The following is a 21,027-nucleotide window of genomic DNA, read 5'->3' as shown; positions in this document are numbered from 1 at the left end:
TTCAACCGAATGTGCCTCACAAGGGTAACCTCATATTTCAGTTGGAATGGGGATTCGAAATATTCAGATACTTTTATTGATATGATACGGTCATACGGTTGAAGAAAAGTCTGCAACAAATGCCTATCAGTTTTACCCTTCTAAAGCCCATGATTTAGGTGTAGTGCAATTTGATGCTTAGTTATCAGATACTTAGTTATCAGCCACAAGGGAACAAAACCCGTAGGGTTTGTCAAAGTATCGACCTTATAAATACTATCCTTTTAAGGATCACAACCAGTTAATGTGAAGTAAAGATGGAACAAACTCGAAATCATAGCAATTAGTTCATCAACACCCAAAGGTGCGCTTGTTGAGTAATTTGAAAACACCACGGGTGGGTGCACTACACTGATCCATTTCACCTTTAACTCCATACGACTTTTGTTAGCATCACTGCCCTAATTTTCTTTACGTAATCAGTTATAGTGTTTCTGCCGGTGGAACCTATTTCAAAAAGGGATACAATACAGTAAAAATTAACCGGAAGTGAGCGACAGCCCGACGGTGGTAAAAATACAAGAACGAAATCGATCAAAGTCATATTATGCATTCAGTGGTCCAAGGCTGGTAAGATCGAATACCGGATAATATGAAATAGGCTAGAAATCCCGTACGATGTGCCGTGCGTGCAGTGAAGCACATCGTCCATGCGGAACGCCAAGATAAATGTTGTGGAATGAATCGGAAGTCCGAAAACTACGAGGAGGGCAATTGCAAGAGATAACAAATGATGAGAATAAAGGGATCAGCGGGCGGCCAGTGCATATACCGAAACCATAAGATGATAATCACGTTGCAGTAAACAACAGACGAGGATAAATAAACGTTGAGAGACAGAGGGAGGAGAAACATCCATCCACCGAGACTTAGCGTGGGTAGTATTTGTCAAGGATCTTTTCTGGTATGCGCTTGAGCAACTCTTTAGGGAAAATACGCAAAAGTTCCCAGCCGATGTCGAGAGAATCGAAAACACTGCGGTTCTCATATGCACCTAAGAGAAAGCAGATTATGACCACACGGGGCACAAGTATACTACGTACCTTGAGTAATAAAGTTTTTCTCAAACTTTGTTAGGAATTCCAGGTACAATAAATCCTCAGGACTCAGAGCCTCTTCACCAACGACAGCTTTCATAGACTGGACATCTTTACCAATGGCATAGCAAGCGTACTGAAACGAGTGGAAACATCAAAGAAATCAATCGCCATAAGTTGTCAGGATGAAATTACTAGGTATGAATAGAGCAGAAGGATATCAAGTGTTCTTTGCAGAAAAGTTTTACAGACAGCCAGATTTACCAAACTTTTCCAGAATGATTACTCCTCCATAGGTTTCAAACGTTCTCCAACGGACTAAACAGACCATTTATTAGTTAGAGGGCATTTTGAAAAAAAACGAGCGTGATTTACTCATTGCGTACGAAACAGCTATCCTCTCATACAACTGATAAAATGGAATTACTCTTACATATGGTCCTGTGTAGAATGCACGATTATAGATAAAAGACAGAATACTGGGAATGATAGACCGAAACTCTGATTACAAACAAAACGGAAAGGTGATGCGGTTTAGACTGAATCTATGTAACAGTTACATCGTCAAGCTACCAGCTGCGCTGGGAAATATCATGGGTAATATTTTGTGGGACAAGGTCTAAAACCTAAGAAATGATTACAAACGGTGTAAAGTGCTTCGCATTATTCGGCATGCAAAATGTCAACAGTGGACTTCATAAAGAATGGGGAACCGAAAATGGAGCATAGGGAAAAAATAGTGAGATGAACAGGACATTTCAGGGTGACGAAATCGTTGCACATTTATGCATGGAGCAGGTCCAAGTATTCAGAAATCTTAGTCCCCGGGAGGAGGGGCAACACTCCATCAGAAGCATTCATGAAAGCCATCCTGCTCCAAAATGGCAGAACTACATCAGTTACTTCCGATATTCCATATTAGAGCTCATTACCTGTCGCAGTGGAAATGCTTGTCCAACTCACGGAGATCTCAAAAAGGATAGGAAATATGGTGATCAAATATACACGCTGCGATGGAGTTAGAAGGCCTATTACCTGCAAACAGTTACGACATATTTCACTGACTTTCGGCGAGTTTTGAGTCGGCTCCTAGATTCACTTTCAAATTTAATAATATACCGGGACAAATCGCCAATTCCAATCAGGGCTAACCACCAAAGCTCAAGAACCCATATCAACGTTGATACAGAGAAGGCCTAAACCCTCAAGCTGACGTCCGGTATACAGTAAGGTTATCCATCATCAAAAACACTTTTTAACTGAGTAGATGAGTAATCAATGAACCATATCCTATTTGGTAAACCAAGAGTCCAGTCCAAGCACATTTCGGAGGGGGGGAACAGGTAGTGAACTGACCGACATATAACCTGAGATTCTTACACGGCAAATTACTCAGTGTGAGGTAAAGAAAATATTGGGAAAGAGCAATCATATACTGACATACGTTCGTAGTACCGGCGGCGGCTTGCTCATAATAGATTGATAATGACGAGAAACCTGATGGCATAGCGTGGGAAGTGTGAGAAACGTGGACCACCATAGTCAACCATTATCCTTACACACCATGAGATAAGTTCTTAGAGGAAAACGTACCAGTTGGTTAGACACATCCGAATGATCCTCACGAGTCATGTTTTCGCCAATGGCTGACTTCATCAACCGAGACAAGGAAGGCAGAACGTTGATCGGAGGATAGATCTGAAACAACAGAGACAGAGTGGAGCATTTAAATGCATAAGTGGAAGATTAGACAAAAAGTCAATCTTGTATTTAGGAACGGCAGACTGGGGCAGTAGATCATTGTTCGGACATTATAATGAATGCATGCACAAGTTACTTTCAGCTGCCGTTCTTTGATTGCGGGTTAAGTACAGGAGCTTTGTAATCTGGATGGCCACAGCACCTGACTGTGGATAGTTGATGAAACGACATATCATTAAGTCAACAACGCAGAAAAAAGTGAAAAGTGCGCCATCGATGTGAATGCAACAGTTCAAATGACTGCGTGAGGTCGCTACACCAGGGAGTCATTTAAGCCGTTGACTATATGGGTCTCTGATACTCTGAGCCACCGAGCTTTCAGTACAACATACACCCATTGTTCCCGATAGACAGAGCCAAAGTAGCTAGTGCAGTCCACTAAGCTCTCCAAAAAAACACCGTCATTAAAACGTACTCGTCGCACTCCAGCGCTGTGAATTCGTGCACGGACATGCAGAATACCGGGGACACAAGCATCATCCAAGACAAGTGTCCGCTTTTGTATCCAGCAGACAACCAAAAGACAGTGCCATACATACTACCATAAAAGTTCTGGACTTCACGTTAAGAATACTGTCACGTCGTGCCAAGAAGGGCTGGATTTGAAGAAAAGTAAAGGGATCTTTGGCTTTTTGCTTACTTCTTTAGAAATCCCAACATCGGAAGAGACTAATAGTTCGATGGGTGAAGCTCATAAATCGGGACCAAGTATAACAGTGCGTCCATCCAGGATTGCAAACTACTTCAAGTTTCCACACCTCAAAAGGCATTTCACAATACGCAAAACTCTAGTTTGGATAGGGCGAGCTCCCAGGAATCGCTCTGAATGGAGAAAATCGTCCAGCTGCAGAACCCTTTCGGTGCCTGACTGCCATGCCACCAGAAGGAAGCACGAGGGCCGGGATACTGCCAAACCGTCCGAGCCTAGACAGGTGAAGTTGAGAAGCAGGGGTTGGATTCGAACCACGGACCTTCCAGTTAGTAAACTCATACTCTGACCGATGGGCCATCTCGCCCAAATGAAGAACACTCCTTAAAGGGAACATGCTTCTCGGGTTCCGCGACTTTTGCCATGGAACTGCTAGGAAGAACACAGAAACCCTCAAAGTGGAGTGGAGAATTTCGGCCCTACAACTCTCCGACAGGGACCACACTTTCATGGAAATCAGGAAACACGGGAACCATCTGACATGGAAAGCGGAATGTAAACCAGCTTCAATGAGCCAACGTGCTCCTGGCAGTGACTAATGTGTATGAAAAGTGGACGAACCGTATGAAAAAGCGGGCCCAAGGCCTATGCGTACCGTAGCAAAAAACTATGTACACTGTAGTACGAGCTCTGTCCCCTCCAGGTAACGCTTTTAACACAGCATCACAACTCGGTTGTGTAGTCTTTATTCTGTCCACAAATGCCACTCAGTTCAAGTGGGCTCATATAAGGACAGGGTAATTGGACATGCAGACGGATAAAAACGTTCTGCAAGAACTAATTAAGGCCCACTAGGTTGTTACTTCGGACGAGGCTAATTGCAACTCCCCCAGCCAGGAACAAGTTTTTGCGGGTAGTCTCCGTACCAGGAGGTGTTACTATGAACAAGTTTTATAACTTAGTCAAGTGGTGCAGAAATGTCGCACGTGCCGTGTTATTTTATCTTAGTTTTACCGTGTCAAACCCTCTCTTAGAGTTCATTCATTGAGTCTAACAATTGTCTTCATTGTAACATTGCATCTAGTTGGCTAAAACTGTCCGATGCTTGCCGGCTCGTCGAGGATGGATCGGATATGTATATCGCATGTTACCCTTAATTCGAACAGAATCCCTTTTATTCGACTACATTGCCACTGGAACATCTGAAGTCATAGAAACAATGAACTTATTACTGAGCTTCAGACATGCAGTCCAATTATTTAGAAATGTGGAGTAGATTGTATACACTTTAGCTGGGTTATCAGACTGTGCTTCTGATACAAGCCAATGCAACTGGACGGATCTGATGGAGTTCAATAGACTGTTACTACAGGACTAAATATGAGAACAGTCGAAATTTATTCTTGTGGCAATGGTCCTTCTGTAATACCTTGGAATGTGATAAATAATCACCTAGCATTCGCCTTCTTATCGTCATACAAAAGATAGCTTCCCGGTGAATGTGTCATCTGCTACAAGGGAAATCCCTTAACGAACCAGCGTACTCGGCATACACGTTTTATCCGGACGTCCATATTTTGTTTCGTACGATTGCATCCGTCCATTTTTTATTGGGTCAACACTTCCTTTGAGTACGAAGGCCGTGGTGATTTGCGTTCAAATCCACCTTCCAAGCATTGATTCCGATAGCGTTTTGGTGACTGCACGGTGTGGTTCTCTCCGGTACTTTCCAGAGCTGAAATCAATAAATCTTTTCATGCCTAACCTGTGACCTGGATCGCTTGTATGGAGTCAATCATACCATTAGCAGCTGGATCGTATGACACTGCGCTAGAATGCTTGAAATCGTTATTGCATAGGAACTGAAGGCACTTGATATTTCGGACTTGAGGAGCGTCATCGGAAATAGCCTCTTCTGACAGACCGTAAATACAAACAAATAGAGAAGCCACTTACTCATAATTTCTGTAGTAATCTCACCACTTACTGTAGAAGCACATTCAATTGCAGTTGGAAGTAGAGCTTGTGGATCCACAAAACATTCTCTGCGCAAAATGTAACCGTCTAAGGCGATAAACTGCACAGAACGGCAGCAATTCTAATGTGACTCTAGTTCAATGTGGTTTTTCGTTCCAGTCTTGGTTGTGGTTGCGTAACCTTGTTAGTGGCCTATTGACTTTTGCATGCTCCCGTATTCTTTTAAGGGTTACGGCTGAATCAGTTGATTTGCGTTTCCTCCAGATCTCCATTCACTCCGATGTTCGCAAGTGGAAATCTAAGAAGTGCATCAGCAATCAGACTGCCTGCTACGAACATGTTAATTCACCGCTTGAGATTAAAAAATTGTGAGAACCACTGAGTTCGTCATAGCAGCTTTTGTCCCGTACTGCCACGAATGAGCAAAGTCAGTAGAGAATGAGCAGCATGCAGCTGGGATAAACCCACATCTGAGGTATTGGTTGAAATAAATATCGGATAATTATCACCAGAGAAAAGGCGTGTATGGGCGCAACCAAGGTTTGCGTTGTTGAATACGCATTTTCTTGTTTCGTACCCCCAGGGAACCTATTCATTCGAAAAAGTCAGATTCGTCAGTGTTTATGGGAAAAAAGGTGGGGCTTGGCCCCGATCTAATATGAGCACAGTTCTTGACGTATCCAACTGTAGTTCACCAAATGCATTTGACATGTATCCTGATGTAATATAAATAACACGTCTACTTCTGTTGCCTCGGACAAATATTTGATAACAAACAGCCGGTGATTTATATCACTTAGTCGGAGCATTACATAGTGCGAGTTCTGCATATGTTTCTCAGGCGAATCACTAAATACTCTACTTTTATCAGTGCAAGTAATACAATAGCACAAGTCTGGCAATACGAATAACAGGAACTACTGCCAGAGAGCTGGCGCACTGCCAACTGCCATCAGGAGCAATTTATATTGACAAAGGCCAACTTGTGTCAGAAAGCCAGTAAGAAGCCGAGAATCCGGAGTAGGTGGTATGCGGAAATATGCACAGCGAATATCCAACTTGGAAAACGCTAAGCCACCGGAAAGTCTAGTTACCGTAAGTCGGCTGATGGCAGCTCTACATTCGCAGATCAATAACCATAAGAATTTATCCATCCTTCTTCTGGACTTCAAAGAGCAGATGGGCCCACTCTAAATACGAAAATTGCTCAACCAATTTGTCTCGACGCAACTGTAAAATGACATTCGATAAGGCTGCTTTGTTAGCTGAGGTTGGGATAAAATTGTTAAGATCCAATCTCGGTCTTATAGGCCATCGTACCCTACTGGCGACGCCAACATCGTATGTCCTGATAAAGCTACCGACAAGACAGGTGTCAATGGGATATGAAAATAACTAAGGACTGTAGACAAACACGAAAATAATGGGGAATCACCTGACGGTTATGCAGTTGTCTATCAACATAGATTTGTCCCTCAGTGATGTAACCAGTCAAGTCCGGAATCGGGTGAGTAATATCATCGTTTGGCATAGTTAGGATGGGAATTTGCGTTATCGATCCACTTCGACCCTCCACGCGACCGGCTCGCTCGTAGATGGTAGCTAAATCGGTGTACATGTAACCCGGAAAACCTCGTCGACCAGGAACCTCCTCACGCGCTGCTGAAACCTATTTAGCAAAATAAGGAGGGTGACTTGAATGCGAATCAGAACAAACCTCGCGTAACGCCTCTGCATACGAACTCATGTCAGTTAGGATAACCAATACGTGTTTTTCACATTGATAGGCTAAATACTCGGCAGTAGTTAGAGCGATCCGTGGGGTAATGATACGTTCGATTGTAGGATCGTTGGCCAAGTTAAGAAATAAACAAACATTCTCCATTGAACCGTTTTCTTTGAAATCTTGCATGAAAAACCTGGCTGTCTCCATATTTACGCCCATAGCAGCGAACACGATGGCGAAATTTTCTACATCTGAGTCCATCACACTCTTGTTCGAGACTTTCACAAGACCTGCTTGACGACAAATCTGTGCAGCTATTTCATCATGTGGCAACCCAGAGGCGGAAAAGATGGGAATCTTTTGACCGCGGGCAATAGAATTCATCACGTCGATACTCGAAATGCCTGTCTGGATCATTTCTTCTGGGTAGATTCTTGACGAGGGATTGATGGGCTGGCCTTGGATATCTAGGTAGTCTTCGGCCAGAATAGAAGGTCCCTTATCTTTGGGCTTTCCGGAACCGTTAAAAACACGACCTGAATAAAAGAGTGAAAGTGTAAAAAAGCAAACATACCCAGCATGTCCTCGGAGACTGGTGTTCGCAAAATATCTCCAGTGAATTCACACGTCGTGTTCTTCGCATCAATACCACTGGTACCTTCGAAAACCTGAACAACAGCCTTTTTCCCACTGACTTCCAAGACTTGACCTGTACGCTGCGTACCGTCGGCAAGCGTAAGTCGAACGATTTCAGCATATTTTGGAAACTTTACATCGCCCAAAATGACCAAGGGACCATTGACACCGGAAACAGTCCTATAGGCTGAGAAACAAAAAGGACGGTAGTAAATAGACTTTGATATAAGGTCAGCCTACATCATCCGAGAACGGAATAAACACGCTTTACCCAAACGCGAACACTTCAGGAAACAGCGGCAATACCTTTATTTGAAAACCTTTTTCTGGGGGAAAGGGATAATTGCACTAATTTGTGCCAAAAAGCTGTGATGTACACCAAACGGTGTCATTCATCAACAGCTTATTTGTAACGGTAAATATTCCTAAATCCATCCATCCAAAAATTTCGCTCGAAGTGCACCTCCTGGTACCGTTAAAGTTCTCATTTCATTTGAATTCGACATTTTTTAAACAGTACACCCTCTTTCACCGTCATTTGTTGTGACAATGCCCTCACCTTCTAGCCATCTGTGGCTTTCTCAAACACGCTTTGTGTTGTATCTCTCATCATACCGTCACTCGCCGTATATCAAACCAAGTTCACTGTCGCACACGCCTTGTCCAGGCAGTAAGTGTTTTAGCAACACCGCTAGGACCATTGGCCATGATCCACTTGCCAATACACCACTTTGCGTTTTGGGTCAACTAGCGCAACTGGACATCAGTGCACATAAGCCGATCTACACTGTAAACCGTTGCTTACAGATGACGACTCAGTCTTGCTGGAGAAGGAACACATTCTGATAAGCAATATTCAATGCTGCACTGCTGTTGACCTATAAAGGATTGTGGATTTGTGGAAGAGGATTGGATGTCTCGATGCACTGGTTACGTGGATCGGTGAATACGCTTGTGACTGGACCGCTAAGTCATAAATACTAACTTGACCATGTCTGTTGAAACACGTGGCTTGACATCGTTTGCTCCAATGTTGTAAGCTGGAGGCTCAATGGGTTAATCAGCAATCCATCATGGGCGTCCGAAGTCATCAAACAGACTTATACCAGCCACAACTGGTGTTCCACTAAGTACACCGTAACAGTGATTATAGCTTATGTTGCTTTGTAAATCAGCGAAAATCTGCACTGGTTCCGGCCGATCATGGATCATTGCGCAACAAATGTCCGTCTCTTGGATGGTACACAAATAAGCAGTGGCGAAGATAGACTTATTCACGCAAGTGAAGCTTAAACGACAAGTCTTCTGATCGGCCGTGGTGCTAAACGCAACGTGAGGGTCAAAATTAGTGTGGAAACGACATAAGGCGCTAGCTTACGAATCGGAAGGTCCGTGGTTCAAACCCAACCACAGCACATCGACTGCTCCTGTCTAGGCTTTGGCAACCTGGCAGTATCCTAGCCCTCGTGCCTCTTTCCTTTGACATGGCAGCTATGCATCGAAAGGGTGCTACAGTCGAAGTATTTGATTTTTTTTACACAAGACATGAAACGGGTCGTCCTTCAGCCCGTAAGTTGCACGCAGACCAAGATCCGACCCACTGTCCTCGCATCAACGATAGTATGAACCCAAGGGGACAACCTAAGCAGACTTCTTCAAAAAAGAACAAAACCGCAAGATTTGACAATCAGTCAGATAACACCCAGCTAAATGAGAGATAGACACGCGTCTTAATGCTGCACACACAAAGGCTGATGATATATTAAAATGCCAGGACAGGACCTGTTTTCAGGAAAAACAGCTACACAATTATTGAAAACGAGTTTTTCTCACTTGGTTCGTCCAAGAGCACTCATCAATATGAATGGCCTTTATGAGACAGAGAAGCTAGGCTTGTGGGATCAATGGTTGGCATGTCACTCAGTTGTATCCAACATGAAATGCAGACAACCCATGGAGAAGTAATTTTGATACAAAAACTCAAAAGAATGTAGAATACATTGTTGGGTGAGGGTGGATCAGTAAAAAGAGACGCAGCAATTGTTCTAGCAGATCCAAATGCTGTAAGCAGTAATGTACAGATCAAAATAAGGAAGCGTTCTATTCATGCTGCACATATATGACCATTTTTGCACGCATGTTTTCGGTTTCTCTACATTCTGTGTGCTCATTTCAAATAAGTTAGCAAGTTGTAGTTCCGATGTGAACCTAAAACGTCCGACTAGCTTCAGCTTCACAGTTTACATAGCTATGACCATTTGTTGTACAATTATAGAACAACACCACAAGGTTGTTCTGATCATTCGGGTTAAATACATCAAACAGTCGAACTAGGTCAAGCACTGTGTTTGCTAGGCTGTGTACAATCTTGAGTACTATTGGAAGGCTGTTTATAGCACCGAATATTTATCAAGCAAGTTCTTTGTATCGAACTTCCTCGGGCCGTGAACCACAGTTAACAGGTAACCACGTGGCGGTTTCTGTGAGTTAAGCATGAGTGGCGCCACATTCTGTTCAGGCGCGAGTTAATCAAACCGGTGCTCAGTCTCTCGTGGCCGGACAGTGAGGTGTTCAAACTTTTAACAGGGAGGTCACGAGTTCGAGACTCTTTGGAGTTTCGTAAGGTGTTCTTTGCTGATGAATACCACTAAGGATGAAACAGGTGTATAATGCTTCTGGGTTTTCAGCATAGACTGACGAAATTTCAGTTAAAAATTCACCGCGCGCTCGTAGCCGATAAGCGTTCTAGGCTTGCTAGGAAGTACGGGGCTATTTATTGCACACAACCACGTGAGACGACATCTCTAGGGATAAATCTGGCGACAAGACCGACTGACACACTGGTCGATACACTCCAGTTAGACCCATCCATTTGAGGTATCTAGAAGTATCGTTGTTCTGTGTGCCATGTTAGGAATGTAATTGTCCCCACAATCATCTGAACGGGCGAAAAATAAATTCGTATTCAGTATTTTGAGTTAGTTCCTGCCTGATGTGTTGGTCGGTAAAACAGGTGGTAATACTCTCAAAACACACTGGATCGACTACTCGACAGAAGTGTCGACTTTGCAGAGTAGCGAGACTTCACGACATCAATTCATGTTCTACTTCACTGCATCCAAGACCGACAGGCCAAAAACACATGGCATGGTTCAGTTCAGCCTACCAGCTATAAATCATGTACTACTTTGCTTCCAGCTGACAGAGCCTCGATTGCAGAAATGGCAGAGCGGGAGTATACAGTCTGACGTTGAAGGCGATAGCATCAGTTAGTTCGCACTATATATTGTTCTGGGGGGAAGGGAACTCGGTGGCTACACATTCAAGGCGATAAAAGAGATGTACACGCCATTGACTGCGTCATTGAGTCATCAACCACTAATGTGTTTTCATACTTCGTCGTGGCACCACAGGCTGACAACCTCAGGGTCACTCCCACTCAACACACTTCTTTGGGAGGCAGATGGTCCTCCGGCATACCCTAGTCAGGATAGCCTGTGAAAAGTGAGTAGCTCATTCATTTATACCTTAATCTATTCCCATTTGTTCGACCCAATACATCGTGTCGTATTTTCTCTGAAGCTTACTGAAGAAAAAACGCCTCCACCGAGGAAGCAGTTTCGAGGAAACGTTTTTTTCACAATACCCTCTCAAGGGCATACTTTTGAAGCTCTCCGACAGGTCTCAAACGCATCAACATTCCACATTTGTTCATTGTGCAATCACATATGTGCACTTAGGTAACCCGAAAAAGTGGATTGATGATTTTACCAACTTGCTAATTTGTTTCCTGTCCGCAGCCAAGGGGGAATGCGGAGACACTTTTATCGGAGTTCACTCAAGGTATCCGTGGCGCTCGGGGTTCTAGATGGATTCGGGCCATTCAGAAGCAGGACATAGCTTACGTATTGTGACCTTGGCTACCACGATGGATTCACGTAGCTGAAATCTACCCCCTACTATTGAGTTGCTTCCCCAGCTCCCGTTGAAAGTCATAAATAATCCGTTAACAAGACTCCAACGTACAAAGCTCGAGACCTAAAGCAGCTGGTCTATTGAGCTCAAGATTGCTCCGTTGTTAAGGCGCCAACTTACGGGACGGAAGGTCCGTGATTCGAACGCAACCTCTGCATCCCGATTTCTCCGATCTTGGTTTGGACAACTTAGCATAATCTCAACCCTGTGCTTCTTCGGATGTCATGGTAGCTAGGCACCGCAAGAGTGTTACTTTTGAACGATTATTATTGTAATTATAATTATGATTGGGCGATTAATTTCGGACTAAGTAAATCAAGCAGAACCTTGCCCCGGAACCTATTTGCCGTCACGTAGTCACATAAGCGGTGACCCTTGTCGTTCCCAAGACGTGAAAACGAGGCCCCGGATGTGACGTCTTCTGACACGGGGGCCAAGTACACCCGGCCTTTGAAATCTATAAAGTTGTCTCAGAAACAACAACTGGTTTATTATTTGATTCGGAAACGTAGGGAAGGGTTAGTATTGATTCCACTGAGCACTAGAAAACAAGAGCGAGACTCCATGTCAGCTCCATTGCCATTCAGATCAGAATAAAGATCGCGCCCATTGTTGTAAGAAGCTACAACAGAAACAGCAGGATCCCTGATTACTCAGCAAGTACACAGCTAACAACCACTTGAAACATTCCCCCGAGTCATTACAAACAACGCATCCACGCCGGCTATTCGGGACATTCACCACCAGTATGGGCAGCACAACATTCAAAAAAGAACTCAACATCAGCTCTGTGGCTCCGTTGCGAAACGATGGCTAATGAGCTGAATGTCCGGATTTCTTTCACAATGTCGCAATTAAGAGTCCATATAACGAAGATTCAGCCAGCATAATAGCGAAAGGTAAAGAGTCAGATATCACCGTCGATTATTAAAGCTGATTCGCTGGGAGATAAGCTGTAACAAGGGCTCTCGACACCCTGAAACTTACCGTGGGAGATAAGACCGAAGTCTAACCAGTTTAGTATATACTATCCCTGACAAAACTCCACGGGAAAGTCTACCGCGGAATGTTAATCCATGGCAGATGAAACGCGTAGGGTCTACCTCTTCTGAACTTAATTCCTGACTATTCAGCAGCACTCGCTAAAATGGGCTTCCCAAACAACGCGTACAACATCGGTAGAAATTTCAAGATGCGCCATTTAGCCAGTGCAATAAAAAAGAACATGAAAGGTGCATACGGAACGCGAAACTCACTAATGCGAGGCTGTGATATATAATCCCGAGTGACTGCGTGCGCGTGAACTGCATTCGCGGCCTTCACACTCATGACGAAGACAGACACGTTGCCCGCAAAGGACCTAAATGAAGAGGCAGCAGGGCGGTGCGAAGCCTGGCACTGATTGGTGGAGTAGCTTAACATGCGCAGGACCAGTAAGGCTGCTTTTCAATGACCCACCTTAGCCTATCCATAGACCCGCACACAAAGTGTCTCCATGAACTATGGAGGTCTTTGCATGAAACCGTAATATGCGGCGGATCATTGATTAACTGACTGAACCGCAGGATCGAGGGTATTTCCTAAGCTTCCCGGTCGATGCTTCTTGTCCTTTGGCGAATTCCGTTCATCCAGGAGGCAGAGACAAGGAAAGGGTGTGACCGTGCTACCTAGGAAGATTTCCAGACTCAGAGAACACACTTTTATTGGGCAACAACGCAGTAACCCTCCTCTGACGGTTTTCACAAATCTATGGGTTCACATATCATTACCTACGATAGAAGTTTTCACCCAAGCTTCGGGATTGGGTTTTAGTCATATGAAAGGCACAAGCAAAAAATGACGAACCACTTCTCATTAACTTGTCGGTAGGAGGGAATAATCTAGACAGCGGGGTGGGGGCGCGTGAAATGTTGTCAAAATGTGCTTTGAATTAATAACTAGATGCAGTGTGAGCCACCACCAGAGGAGAATCGTTCTAAGCTTCGACTCTCCGAAAGTAGGAAACTTGTCGCTCAGTAAACCTATGCGCTGCGTTCCTGGAAGTATTCTTGCCATGTTCCCGCCATGTCCTAGTTGGATCACCGCTGGAAAACCTATTGACCATGTCTTATTCAAACGGATCGCAAGTATTGGGCCTCCTGGTGGCGATGATAATACGTGACAAGTAGGTCATGTACAACAAGACGTGTTTCTTGGTTAGCGGATTTAAGGCTGGCACGCCTTTACCAGAAACACCTTGGACCCACTCAATGAGAATGACGTCTTTCCTGCATCCTGAATAGACAACTTAGCCGGTGTGTTGAAGAACAGGCCTAACGTAAGCCCCTACAGTATCTCAAAGTCCGTGCAAGTAATACGCGGGAATGTATGCTAAATCAGCCGCGGAACAGCCGCTGTCCTTTGACCGATTTTCCATGATGAATTGGGAGGAAAAGGATTGAGGGGAGCCAAGTAACTTAATCCCTTTTCACGAATTGATGCATGGGATCGAGGTTTTCGACTAAGTTTCCCGGGTCGGTTTTTTATTGTCGTTCAGTTGATACGATTAACCTGAAAGCATAGGCGTAATGTCTCTCGGTCTATTCTGACAACGCACAACAAAGGTGTTCGCCGAGTCTATTCCGACTGACGTATGGACAGTATTTTGATCATTCAATGGAAGGTACCAGGCCAAGGTCCACTTCTTTGTAGCGCCTACATCCATTTGAGGTTTCCTGGCACCGGATTTAAGGACATTTACAAAAAATAACATGGACTTGGAAGAACACCTGTAAAATCGCTAACGTGGATAAAAAACAGAACTGTCTGAAACGGAACCTTGAAGGAGACCTGCGTCGAAGAAGAGCAGGTGAAGTCTAATTTCACTCCGAACGTTCTATCCGATACAAACTCCGTAATCCAAAGAAGAATCTCTCATTAAATGCAACAACACTCGAGCCTGTGGACCAACGGGCTGTCTATGGCTCGATCCGGTGCCTCTGAAAGGTGAGAAATTGAATTCAAGCCCCAGCTCCAGGCACCTATGGACGCTTTATTACGTAAGTGTTCGCGCTGTGATGCCTCCTGTCTCCGAGCTGAAAACTTGTCTTTCAGGTACATAGAAGCAGCTGGATGACACGAACAAACCCAACCCTGGTAGCTTGGACGGAAACTCTGATCCCTGTTGTCCATGCCCCTAAAATCCGCGATGTTCTCAGCGCTGAGCAGAATTCCTGCCGGCGTAAAGCATGACCCATAAAAAAATTAAATTGATTTGAATGTGGCCCTGGATGCGATCAGGCTAATGTTGAATGCAGGTCATTCCACATATCAACTATCAGGTTCGCGTTCTAAACTTCATCACACCAACGGTAAACCAATGGTGATTTGCGAGATAAGCCGGCACTACAAATAAGCGTTAGTTAAGTTCGCCATAACTATGGGGTCTTCGACGTGCCAAACCCGCAACCACACCAGTGTAAGATCCGGGAAAGGCGATTGCGGTCATCGGTTTATACGCGCTTTGTATCCAGTAAACGATAGGAACAGACGGACGAGGGCAGCAGATGATGTACTGGGAGCTGTCGTGAACTGGTTCCACAAACAGACGGGTTAATGAACGTCGTGAATTAGGCAAAACGTACAATCGACAATAGCGCAATCAACAGGAGCAGAAAATGGTCAGTGAGGCAGCGGGGACTTCTGAAAGGAACAGCAAGTGTGTATCAAACTATGTACAGGTAGGGGAAATGAATCAGTGGGAGATGGCTGTATAGAGAGATAACGGCACAGAAAACAAGCAATATTTTCGGGAGGAAACGAACTGTCTTTGGTTGACATCGCCATCCGGCTGCTCGTTTCACGTGACAAGTCGGTTTTACATCTTGGATCCATCCAAAACAAATCTCACCAATATCGGAAATCTCGGGATTTCTCAGTAATTCTCTTCGTCGTATGTTATCAGCTGACCGGCATCCCTCGAATGCCGTAGAGACAGCACCACTTCCGAGGTCCTTCTTGCTGTAAATAACCCAGCGGCCCATTCCATGAGGATTGAACCCCCAGTCACTTAGGCACTTGTCCGTGTTCCACCGACGGTAGTTCTACCACAGCTCCTGTCCGAATAGCCGACCACCAGAACGCCAATTTTGATAACTGCTTCTTACGCCTTCCTCCATTACTCAAGCCCACATTTCCTCTCACATGTTTCGCATCTCCACAAGAGTGCCCGCTCGTCTCTTAGCAAATAAACAATTCCCCTGGCTGATTTATCATGTCTTCTTCAAACGCTTAAGGACTCCATCACGCCGAGAGCGAGGGCACACCACCCCGTTTCCTGAGACATGGCGGTCAAGATGTCAAGCTTCTTGTCCTAAATCTTTAAAACTACTCGAACCCTTGAAAATATTGAGCGCGAGGGCTCGCATAAATAGGTGTCAAACAGCTCTTCGAACTGAGTTCTAGATTTAGGGTGGACAACCAAGGGGAAAAGGTTATTCCACAAAGCCACCACCCGAAATGTGAAAAATTTGCCTGATAAGAGTGTGCGCTCTGAGCCTGAAAATCTTATTATTTCACCGTGTGTTCGATGGGTGAACGGTGAAAAAACTGCTAACCAGACCTTGTTCGACCGGGGTATAAGTAAGAGTTTGATCCTTCCGGAGGAAACGATACTCCAGGGGACAGAGGTCGAACATCGCGAGATGTGTTTCGTAGTCCGCGGATTTGAGCCCCATAACCATTTTTGAAGCAGTTCGCTGAACACGCTCACTGAGGGTTGCGCCGTTCACGCGTCAGCTCGTACTGCAGTGTGGCACAAACGTTTCTTGATATTAAAGGATTTATCGCTATGACGCAGTAGGTGTTGCAATCGCGCCCCGAGCCTTGCAGCTTTGCGCATTGACCTCACCCTTCACACTACAATCATTACTAAGACAACTTGGAGCGTACATACAACGCTTCACAAATTCGAATGCCCTTCCTTAGACTGTAAGTAGCATTTTCAAAGACTGCACGCCCATGAAAAGTGCTTTGGGGAGTAATGAAAATTTTTCTTACATTCACATTAATAATAATAATATTTATCCCCAACTAGTGGGTAGCATACCGTCGGGCATGATCATAGTATTACAGTCAGAATAAAGGCGTGATTGGTGGGGGTTGTGATTATTGGGAAAAAGTTTATCACATCTGAGGTGGCATGGGTACGGATCCAAAATTACAAGGTCTCTTTATGTCCTATGGAGAATATATCAGATTGCACGAGATCTGAACGTTAGGGTTTAAAAGTGGCGAGCAAAGAAAACAATGCAAGTGAGGGCATAACAAAGAGCTTCCTGACTGGAACGTAACAAAAACAAAACTTCAAACTACAGGAAGTGTAGGGCCGGAATAATGGATATGGAGAGACAGCAGAGCTGCCACGACATGGCAGGCCGGTTTGAAGTAAAGCCCGGAACCGTCACTAGGGCTTCGTGGCCTTGGGCTGTGTGGCGGATGGCCACGGAAAGCTGTGTGGTGATGGTGTAGTGTGGTTAAATGTAGTACGGACAAATGGTAGCAGGAAACGCAGAATTACAGTGTGTAGTGAAGCTTATGCCACCCGCTAGTGTTGCAGATGAAGCAGGGTCGGGTGTAAAAGTTACTTGGGAAACGAGTTCACGCAAAATGAGCAACAATTGACTGATTTGGTGAGGAGTTCGAATAAAAGCCTTCGAGATCTTTGCATCTGGCGGAAGGTTCGGCAGATTGCAACGAACGCCTTCCGGTGGTGGCCGGGGACAAATGAAGGTTGATTGTGGTTGTCGGTATGGGAACCAGTGAGCGAGAGGGCCTGGACAAAGTAAGGGGAACAATTGCGGGTACGCTATCAAACCGGGTATTCCAGCGCCGTACCATCGCTGCACTGAAGTACTTCGGTTTCTGGACAGCTTCGTGATGGACGTCGTGATTTAGGTTGTTAGGGTGAGATGTGCAGTCTTGTTGTTGTTGCTTTCCCTTTTATTTCCAGGTCGGGATCCCTTCCTTCGTGATGCACAAATCGGGTGGAGTTGACAACAGCCAAACAGATCGTCCACAGCGCGCATTACCACGAGTCGAAGCTTGGGGAGAGGATGAAATGAGATGAGATCATAAGGTCGGGAGGGTTATAGGGGTTATCAGACAGGATAGAGTACTTTAATAGGGAATAAATGAACGTCTACCACAGTTATGGAAGAACATCAGGTGATGAAAGAAGACGGGATAAGGACGAATCTGTGCTCAGTATTGTAGTCATCAGAGTCAAGCCAAGGTTGCCAATATAACTATACTACCTGAGACAGGACATTTTGCTGCCTGTGGGCTAAGAGGCGGTGTGGTGCGGGTTAGCCAAACCCGTAACGACTGGGGGGGGGTGTAAATTCCTGGAGGTTGTTAGTGAGAAGGACGATACTAGGACGATCTAGGGAGGAAGGTGGATGCGAGGGAGAAGGTCCCCAGTCCCCGAAGCACTACTATCAGCTTTAATCAGTGAGTGGTGCGTGACGAAGAAGATTTTTGGTGCTATCCTCGGATGTTGATAGTAGAGAGTCGGGAGTATAACTATATGTTTATATGTGTTGTACGTGTCCACTCCTGGGAGCGGCAAATTTGGTTTGTCTTTTTGTTTGGCTGACGAGGTAGGTTTTGGTGCGGTGTAGCCTCGATATTGACGAAGGCAGCTACAGCAACGCACGTCGACGTAGGCCATGGGCATCGCAGAGTTTCTTCTGGCTATCCCAGGTATATTGATTTTTTATTGAATACTTTTGGACAGGCGAAAAGGCCAGTTTTTGTTATTGTTTATGGCATTGCCAAATAGCTCAACCGAGGCGAGGCCAACACCAGCAGTAACAATCAGAAAACAGCAGTGCTCTTTTTTTTATTTCCCGAATTTAAAGGCCAGGCTCAGAACCACCGGCGATGGGCGATGCACCCGTGCTACTGGAGGGGTGGTGGATATACGAACGCACCATGGTGCAACGTAACAGAGCGACCCTCTCTGCAGGGCGTACCCATCCACCACACGAGGTTTTCATCCCTCGTGCATGCTACCAGATCTGCAAGGTGGAAAACCATCCAAGCAGTCAAAGTGCGGTTTTGTGCATTAATAGACTACTCCAGTTACCATTTTTTTTCGGTCGGGGGAAAGCAAGGCCAGTAAAAACAGCTCAATCAATTTGGACAAGCAGACAGCAAACAGTCGCTGGTAGAGGCAAGTCGCGGAGGAGGCAGTGAAATGACAGTTGCCAATGTGACAGTGGGGACGGCAAAGTGATGCTCAGTGCGAGTGCACTATGGCTAAACGGTGCCTGAACGTTGGTGTGAGCTACCATGTCTAGCAGAAGCGTACCGCGATGTTGTGTGTGTGTTTAGTGAACTGTGGAGCAAATCATCATGTGGATTCGATGTAAATACATCGGTGTACAATGTGCCATGGTAGTGAGGAAAAGCTGACTTTTGTTTGGTTTTTGTCAGTTAGAGTTTAACCGACAGCACCACCCACTAGACAGAGCTCGTAGAGTAATCCGGGGTAGAAATTTGACTAGAACGATGTATAAGTTGGTTGAGAAGGAGAAACAACTAGGCCGGTAACACAACATACTCAGATCAAGTAAGCATTTAAGTCCTGCAGTGGCTTGAGGTAGGGAAGGTAAGATGACTGGATCTTCTACTTGCCTACTAACATTATCGTCGCTATACTCAAATGTGTACTGGACCTATTTCATGTAGGGGGTAGGGGGTATTTGGGTTTTAAGTAGGACAGCAGCAGTTTCACAAGTAAGGAATTTGTCCACGGACTGAGAAAAAGTGTGATGATGCGTGATGTTTCGCAGCTGCTCAGGAAGGCTGTTCCAGATGCGAGCGTAGTAAACTAAAAAGAAGTAGTGACGTAGGTTTGTACGAGCAGGGGGATACTAAAAGGTTGCAGGAGTTACGGAATCGGTAGCGAGGACGTGAGTTAACGTTGGCTCTAGCCTCTGCTATAAAGGCCCTTTGGTGCAGCAGGCGGTATAGGGGAGTTAGATTTATCTTAAACCGTCTGAGCCATAGTGGCTCGAGGCCAAGTGTTTGGCTGCGAGAGCGGTAAGAAAGAGGGTTTGACCGAGGGAACAGCTTTTCCGTGAATGAGCGTTGGACATTTTCAAGTGCGAGCCCGCAACTTTGAGTATAAGAGGGGAACACGGGACAGAATTCGACGATTGGCCGTGCGTTTAGCTTATAAATTGCAACCATTGTGTCTGGAAGGTGAAAGGAGCGCAGGATTAAAAAAAACGGAGCCTGCGTGCTCGAGCAACCTGAAACTGCACCTGGCGGGAGAAGTTGAATGTACAGGAGTATCTGAGGCCAAGATCTTTGATATCAGCTGAACGAGTGATGAGATTTCCATTTATTATGAAAGCATCAGCCGGGAGGGAGCAGCGGCAGGAAGTTATGTAGGATTTCGTGGAGGAGAAGCGTAGGCTGGAGTCGTTTGACCAGCGAGTCAGCGAGTCTAAGTCTTGCTGAATCTGGATTGTGGTTCCGCCCAACTCTCATAATAAATTCCAAATAAACTAGGCCAAAATCTCGCAAGTCCTCTTTCTGTCAGTAAGTATATCTTTGATTTCCCTAACCGTATGGACTCTCTGCGTGCGCATACCGGTTTGCTGTAGATCGCTTGTACTATAATAGGATTTATTAGCAAACTGAACCCGTGTTTGATTGCTGGTCCACTAAGCACAATTCGACCCCTATCCTGCCCCATTTACCAACATGTTGTCACCATCCTGTGCAGAATACTTTGACGCATTCGGAAAAGCTCAATTGAGTGATGTGCAAGATCATAAGCCAGAAATGTGAATTCCAGAGATTCATCAATAAAATGCGATACTACAGTATAAAATAAGTCATAGGAGAGGTAAAATCCCAAATTATGTGGGTTTCTCTCTGAATTGTTGCACTAAGTAGTGCCAGTCCTGAGAAGTTTCGAAGAAGACGGCAAATCAGTTTTAATTAGCGACACACGCGCGCGCACAATACCCAATAACGCAAAGTGGTCAAAAGGAGCGAGTAATAGATGTTCGGCAAAATCTGTTTGAAATATCAAGTGTTGAACCCGTGTTTGATTGCTGGTCCACTAAGCACAATTCGACCCCTATCCTGCCCCATTTACCAACATGTTGTCACCATCCTGTGCAGAATACTTTGACGCATTCGGAAAAGCTCAATTGAGTGATGTGCAAGAT

At 45.0% G+C, this 21,027-nt stretch overlaps 1 protein-coding gene across 1 annotated transcript; it reads right to left on the bottom strand.

The window, feature by feature from the left end:
• Positions 1 to 908: 908 nt before the first annotated feature.
• Positions 909 to 13,655, bottom strand: T265_06567 (hypothetical protein; the record flags this gene model as incomplete). The annotated part of the gene is made up of 8 exons (XM_009171870.1): positions 909 to 1,033; positions 1,083 to 1,212; positions 2,670 to 2,774; positions 6,899 to 7,132; positions 7,181 to 7,725; positions 7,764 to 8,012; positions 13,057 to 13,160; positions 13,570 to 13,655. The coding sequence occupies 8 exons, from the start codon at positions 13,653 to 13,655 to the stop codon at positions 909 to 911; spliced, it is 1,578 nt and encodes a 525-aa protein (XP_009170134.1).
• Positions 13,656 to 21,027: the final 7,372 nt, after the last annotated feature.

The sequence above is a fragment of the Opisthorchis viverrini genome (assembly GCF_000715545.1).
Source record: "Opisthorchis viverrini unplaced genomic scaffold opera_v5_138, whole genome shotgun sequence".
NCBI lineage: Eukaryota > Metazoa > Platyhelminthes > Trematoda > Opisthorchiida > Opisthorchiidae > Opisthorchis > Opisthorchis viverrini.
The sequence above is the reverse complement of the archived record's forward strand: the minus strand, read 5'-3'. Positions and strand labels throughout refer to the sequence as shown.